This window comes from Belonocnema kinseyi, chromosome 1 (assembly GCF_010883055.1).
Source record: "Belonocnema kinseyi isolate 2016_QV_RU_SX_M_011 chromosome 1, B_treatae_v1, whole genome shotgun sequence".
Classification (NCBI taxonomy): Eukaryota; Metazoa; Arthropoda; class Insecta; order Hymenoptera; family Cynipidae; genus Belonocnema; species Belonocnema kinseyi.
In genome coordinates this window covers 88,427,732-88,435,105 of record NC_046657.1, presented here as the reverse complement: position 1 = coordinate 88,435,105, position 7,374 = coordinate 88,427,732, and the positions used below count along the sequence as shown (strand labels likewise).

The 7,374-nt window shown below is 33.4% G+C and overlaps 1 protein-coding gene across 2 annotated transcripts in view; it reads right to left on the bottom strand.

The window, feature by feature from the left end:
• LOC117167086 (protein hunchback-like) overlaps positions 1–6,461 on the bottom strand; it is a 17,283-nt gene extending 10,822 nt beyond the window's left edge. The window contains exons 1-3 of one of the 2 annotated variants that reach the window (XM_033351726.1): positions 6,114–6,461; positions 1,957–2,080; positions 1,801–1,920 (exon numbers count right to left, since the gene is read on the bottom strand). In XM_033351726.1, the coding sequence (XP_033207617.1) occupies positions 1,801–1,920; positions 1,957–2,080; positions 6,114–6,193 (324 nt within the window). In that variant the 5' untranslated portion in view covers positions 6,194–6,461. Of the gene's footprint in view, positions 1–1,800; positions 2,081–6,113 lie in introns of both variants that reach the window. The other variant, XM_033351716.1, reaches the window with a different exon arrangement.
• Positions 6,462–7,374: the final 913 nt, after the last annotated feature.

Genomic DNA, 7,374 nt, shown 5'->3' with positions numbered 1-7,374 from the left:
AAAATTTTAGGTCTGGATTTTAGGGAATTTTTTGTCGATTTTTCAATATTTGGGGGGTTGAAAACGGGGTGTTCCGGATGAAATAGGGGAATGAAACTTTTTCTAGTGTCTTTGGACATCAGATGGAACCATTGTAAAGCATAACATTTTAGGTCCGGATTTTAGGGAATCCTTTGGAATTTTTTTTTCGATTTTTCAATATTTTGAGGGTTGAAAACTGGATGTTCCGGATAAAATAGGGGAATGAAACTTTTTTTAGTGTCTTGGGACATCAGATGGAACCACTCTGAAGCATACAATTTTAGGTCTGGATTTTAGGGAATTTTTTTCGATTTTTCAATATTTTGGGGGTTGAAAACGGGGTGTTCCGGATGAAATAGGGGAATAAAACTTTTTTTAGTGTCTTTGGACATCAGATGGAACCATTCTGAAGCATAAAATTTTAGGTCTGGATTTTAGGGAATTTTTTTTCGATTTTTCAATATTTTGGGGGTTGAAAACGGGGTGTTCCGGATGACATAGGGTAATGAAACTTTTTTTATTGTCTTTGGACATCGGATGAAAGCATTCTAAAGCATAAAATTTCAGGTCTTGAAGTTAGGGGACTTTGTAGCATTTTTTCAGTTTCATTATAGTAGGGGTTGAAAACGAGGGTGTTCCGGGTGAGACAGGGGAATTAAACTTTGTTTATCATCTTTAAACTTTAAGTAGAACGATTCTGAAACATAAAATTTTAGGTCTGGATGTTCGAGGATTTTTCCCGATTTTTCGCTGTGTTAGGGGTTGAAAACGAGGGTGTTCCGGATGAGATAGGGGGTTGAAACTTTTGCGGGTACCTTTTTTCATCAAACAGACCTATCTGAAACTTTTAAATTTTAGGTCTCGCACAAAAATTTTTTTTAGTAAATTCGTTTTTTTAAAACGTTGCAAACTTCAGCGAGGTCCATACTTATGCCAATACGTAAAGGCCATTTAGATTTTAGAAGTAGACATTTTGCTACTTTACAAAGGGCGAAAGTGGAAGAGAGATGAAAAGATACGCCGAGTGAGATGGACTTTATTTTGATATACCGAAGGGTCCATCGGTGAGGCGATTACTCACCAGGATCCTTTCCATTTATACATTTAACACGGGGGAGAGCCTCGTTACGCGGGGTTCTTCCGTTGAAGCAGATAAAATCCGAAAAACGAACACTGAGAGATAATGAAATTTTATCTGCAATGAGTTACTCAAATCAACTGAGACTTTTTACTTTAACTTATTTGTAATCTGCAGTCAGTTCTTTAAGATATGACTGTAAAAGAAGCGAGGCGTACACAACTCATCCAATCTGTGTACAAAGTTCATTGCAATCACTCTGTTTTCACCTTGAAATCACTGCATTTACTTTGCAGATTGACAAAGTAACCCCTTGCAATTTCAAGGAAAGATTACATATGATGAAACATTGGAATGGATATTCGACACCAAAATTTTGTTTTAAATGCGCTTGCATATTCAAGGTCAAGTGATTCAGAACTTTTCATAAAATTGTGTCATACAGATTTATATTTGACATTTACGGATTTAAAAAAGGTTTTATTCTGAAAATACGAATAATGAAAGAAAAAGAAGTTCGTGTACGCGTGTGCATCTCAGCATCCGACATTTTGCTGTTTTGAAGGGGAGAGGGCGAGCAAGTGAGAAGGAGACAAATGGAGAGGGTGCAGTAAAAAGAGAAACGCAGTTAAGAGGGTGAAGGTGGAAAAGAGAAAGGGATTTGATAGTGCAGAGGGTTCGATGGGGCGGCGATTACTCACCACTATTCTATCCGCGATACCCCAAGAGGGCGTGGTTGGCGAGTGGGGGGGATGATGCCGCTGCTCCTGAATATTGGTTTGTCGTTGTTGTTCCTGGTGATTCTGATGATGCTGCTGCTGTTGCTGCTGCTGCTGTTGCTGATGATGTTGCTGCTGATGCTGTTGCTGATGATGCTGCTGTTGTTGTAAATACTGTGTTGGGTGACGTTGATGCTGCAGTTGTTGGTCCGACTTTAGCACTAAGGGCTCTGCCGATTCCCAATTATCCCTCATCGTATCACTAAAAATTAGAAAATTTTCACTGAATCATGCTCACAAAACTTATTTTTCAAATGCATTTTATATTGCAAATACATATTACGGTTCAACTAAACGCACAAATGAAATTATTGATATTAATAGTTTTTTCTTCATGACAGTATTTTTCTTGCCTTCAAAATGCCAAGCATAAAAATTATATTAAAAATATTATGAATTGATCAAATGCCAAATCATATCCAAACAAAGTGAAACACCAAATTCTAGTTTTATTGGAGTTTTTCTGAGAATTATATATTTGAATGAAAGTGAAATATTTCATGTGGCTGAAGTTTGCAATGTTTATAAACGAAATTATAAAATTTCCGAAATTTCTTTTGGTCATTATTTGCACCTGGTGACAAGTAAAACAAAAATTAGTTTAATTCCAATAATTCTTAATAGCTGAATAAGTTTTACACACCTAGGGGGTTTGAAAATTATATGTAAAATAGAAACAAAAACTTGTTTTGTTTTATAAACGTTGCAAACTTCAGCTACGTAATATTTCCTTGGCCATTTCAATCAGAATTCAATCAAAATTGCAGTGGTTCAAAAGCAGAATGAGTTTCTTGAATATCAGTGATGATAAAAAGTTTTTGGGAAATGAATACAAAAACTCGATAAACATAGTAGTTTGAAGATGATGATTCATAACTAATACTCGCCTATAATTCAACTGTAGAAAGTTCAAGAAGTAAATGAATCATTTTCAATCAAAAACTTTTTTTTTAATTCGAGGTCAATAAAGACTTCAAAAGATTTTTATTTTATTTTGTAGACTTGTTGGGCTTACTCTTCAATAAAACGGATTAGAAGAGATTTGAAGGAATCAAAAATGTTTATTATTAAATTGGCGCAGTATATAAGGGCTAGGCGCTTATTTATAATAAAATTTTAAATTATTTCTTTGACCTTAAATAATTAAAAAAAAGTCAAAAGTAGGACATCGTTTTTTTTTCACCAAAAATACGAAAATTAAGGGGACACTTTTCAAAAATCAAATCGTTTATTCATAATAATATAAATTTAATAACATAATTAATATGTTAAATAAATTAATGGATGCAAATAAATCAAAATCATCCATAATTATCTTTCAGGTAAAAGTATTATAGCCAGAATTATGTTACGACCCTTCTTTCCAAAAGTTAAGTACATATAAATCGTTCTAAAATCTTCCCCGCTGTTTCTAAACCTGAGGTAAAATTTTATGAAACCTATATAAAATTCAAAACGCTGAAAATAAAATTTCCCCAGCAGCAAAGTTCTGGCTACGGTCAAAGGGTTTGTAACAGTCATGGTCAGTTTCGAGAAAACGGGTTTGCAAACAGAACTGGATTGCACGTTTCAGGCTAAAAGTCAACTTTTCTTTGAGCCCAGCCTGCTGCCACATTTAGGGAAACTACGTGCCTATGTCGAAAAGGTAGAGTTGATTTATTCAAGTGGAGCATTTTCTAGCCTGGACACGGAAAGTCAGATTTTGCCTATTCAAAGTAGCTTGCGAATCTTATTGTTCGTCATATCCAAAGAGTCCTTCCGACTCCCAGTCATAAATAACGGCTGGCTCTGCCACTGTCTTGCAATGAAGAATAAAGGTAGGCGGTAGGGGTAGACGACTGCAGTGGCTTGAGTAGACGAAAAACAAACAACCCTTGACGGAATTTGTGAAAAGGACTAAACCCAAGGCTCTTTTATCAAATTTACAACCTCTTGTCCCAATCGACTTCAGTATTTTAATCTTTGGGTGGGAAGCATTTTTATTATTAAACAAGATTAATATTAATAGGTGTTTCAGTTGTGAAAAGTTAAGAACAAAAAAGGAAACAAAATAAGTCAGTACCTCTACAGTCTACAAACGCATGTAATGCAATCACAAAATGCACTTCAATCAACATTCTTATAGAGCGCCAAAGAAGGTTAAAATGTATTTTCTGTGGTGTTTTCAGGTCAATTTTTGATGATCAGAGTTAGTAGATATTATTTAATTTATTCTTATAATTATACTAGAAAAAATTAAAGTACATATATCATTTTATAATTTTAAATAAAGACTTTCTTTTAACATGTACAAAAAAAAAATTTTTTGCATGTGCATTTCTATTTTTTTTATTCCCATTTCATGAACCATCCCTTTCACTTTCTTTGCTTGGGTGTAATAAAAGAAAGCAGTGAGACGTAATAATGAGAAACATATCTGTCCCTTTCTTCGTCGATTGGTCAATCGATCGTTTTTCTCCTTTCGACCCTAAGCATTGAGAACTTAAGGCTTTTCTTTGTTTACGCTGAATCAGCTCAAGCCTCGCCGTTTTACTACAAGTTTTTGCAATAACGAAAATATCAGAAAACGAAGAGAAATGTCGAAAACATTTTAATCTGGCTTTCCATCTTCCGTTTAAATTAACCGATATTTAAATAATTTTTCGGGTGTTGTTGAATAATTCCAGCGCACTGTATCCGTTTATGAAATAATAATTAACCAAAATTGTTAATTAGTATATTTGGTCTTGATGCCAGTATTTTTTTCTTCTACTTCAAAATGCAAAGATCAATGATATTTTCATTATTATCCATTGAACAAATGCAACATCATATCCAAACAAAGTATAATAAAGGTATTAGCAAATTAAATTACGACTTTTTCCATAAAACGGGAGAAATATTTGATTAAACAGGCAAAATGTTTTGTTAGTATTTTTGCAACCAAATTTTATTGTTTTTTTTACATTCATGGGCACTTTTTTTTAGAAAAGTATAATTAATAAATCAGTGTTGAGTATGTTATTGAAATGTAACGTCACAAGTTCAAAAAAAATTTTTAAAGTTACATTACAAGTTAATTTTCTAAAAACTTAGTCTTAAAAGTAAAAAAAATAATAACAAAATTTGGTAGCAAAAGTATGAACAACACATTTTTCGGATTCAATAAAACGGTCCGCCGTTCTATGGAAAAAGGCGTAATTTAATTTCCTAATACGTACTTTTATGAAAACATAATGGACTTACAATACATTGTCTAAATTTTGTCTTATTACGTAAAAATTAATTCGAATCTCAAATTAAAAATGAAATTTCCTCCTTTAAATTTATTTAACTTTTACTAGAAAACACTAATTATTAACAACATTTGTAGCCTAGAACGTCCATTATAAATTTTTTAATAACAAAATTTAATATTTTTAAATTATTTTCATATTGAGACTCCGATCATTTATCTCGCGTTAAAGAAAATACTTATGATAAGCTTTCCAATAAATAAAATTATATTGGACTACGATGTAAATAAGAAACAATTCTCGGAATTCTAGTGAATTAATTTAAATTTAGTTAAATAAGTAAACAGTAGTTTGAAACTTTAGTTTTTGTTTTGTTATTCTTTCAGTGAATCAAAACAAACCAAAATTTAAACTTTTAACCGACCGTTTACTTCTTCGTTTTCACAAATTTCTACGTATTCAGCAAAATACTGACCTGTCCCATTTATTATAATTTACTATGAATAAAATTATTCAACTCATTAAAAACACAATAAGCTGAATTGTAAAGAGTAGCATGTTTCGTTTTAAAAGTTAAAATTTGCCAACACAACGAAATAAAAATGGTCATATAAAATTTTGTAGTTTTATATCTTCATTCATCCAGTTAATCAAAACAAGAGTTAATAAAATAAATACGCACGTGCTGCTTTCTCACGCTCTAACCAACGAAGATTCTCAGAAGGTGAAAGAAAAAGCACAAAAATCAAAACAATGAATACTTTCAGATTTCTCTGATCTTTGAAAAATAAGAGCTTTATCTTTTGTATTGTAAATATTGAACAAAAGAAAATTACTTTTTGATATTGCTCTTAAGCCTAACGAAAATCCCAAAATATGTATTTTTAACACACAGTTAAAAAACAAAATAAAAACTTATAAAGTCCAAGATCATTTTAAATACAGTATTACATTAACACTAAAAAGTAAAATTATTTGCAAATTCCCTAAGTTAAAAATAAAAGAAAATTTGTCACAAACCTTTGATGCAACTGTTCCAAAGAATTTAGACCGCTGAAGGAAAGGGTCGAGCCACCCCTAATCAGTTCACAATTCGACATTAAGCGAAATTTTTTCACTTCCTGATCACGACACAAATTAACGTCACCTCCTACACAAAACTTTTCTGGAAACACTCAGGATTCATTCACAGAACTGACTTCCGGTTCGGATACTCTCTGCAAGACCTCTCAACAGTCTTGACCCGAAGTCTAGGTCTTAACTGTGCGGTTGAGGTCGAAAGACTGTCTGGCGATGACGATGACCATGAAACTTCCAAAGTGGAATACCGACTTATTGTGGTGGATTTGCGAGAGGGCTGCGCGGCTTTGGCTATACAGTATATCCCATCCCCACCACCTCTTTTCGGCCAATCACGACAGAACGATTGACAGGATTCATAGATGCTGATTCCACTGCCGCCACCCTACCCCCATCCCTTTGCTCCTTTTCACGTGCGCTTCCGTATTTTTCCTGCGTAGCCCCCTTCTAGCTATAGACCCCCCTCTGATCACCCGTTATGATTCAATGTGGCGGTTTTCAAATCTTCGCTCACTTCCTCTCCTTCCTTTCTTCTTTCTTGGTTTGCCTTGTGTAACGTGATCGTGTCAACTACGTGGAGGTCAAACAACCCTTCAGCCACTTCAACCATTCAAATTCAAAATACTTTCTTTTCTCCACTTAACTCCTTTTACTTGTACACAGTAATTCAATTTTATTCCGTCAAAGTTGTTTGCGGTACATTTTTCTGGGATATATTTTCAAAAAAATTTCTGATTTTTTCTACACAGATGCAATTTGAGCGTGGTGGAAAAAATTGTAAAGATTCATTGAAAATATTAATGTTTTATTTATCCCCACTGCGTATGATACAGACGGGATACTAGACACTTTGAAAGACTAATTATTAGGAGATGAAGCTATAGGACACAAGAAGTACGACATAGAACATGATTCGTTAGAAACCTCAATTGAAAGTCTGTCACTGAGTTTAGAGGTATAATTAAGAACTTAAAAACGGTAAGGCTGCTGGCGGTAGGAGAAAGAAAATGTGCAATTTTTTTCGAAACTGAAATAATAACACGTGTCAAAAGACACTTCTAAATCTCATTTAATTAACATGGAGAAATTTAAGATTTTCAAAAAATTGAACTCATACTTCAGGGTTCGCTCGAAACGTGACAAGTTTTTTAAGGGTTGAAGAGGAGTGTCCACGAAATAAAACGATACTAATAACTTCTAT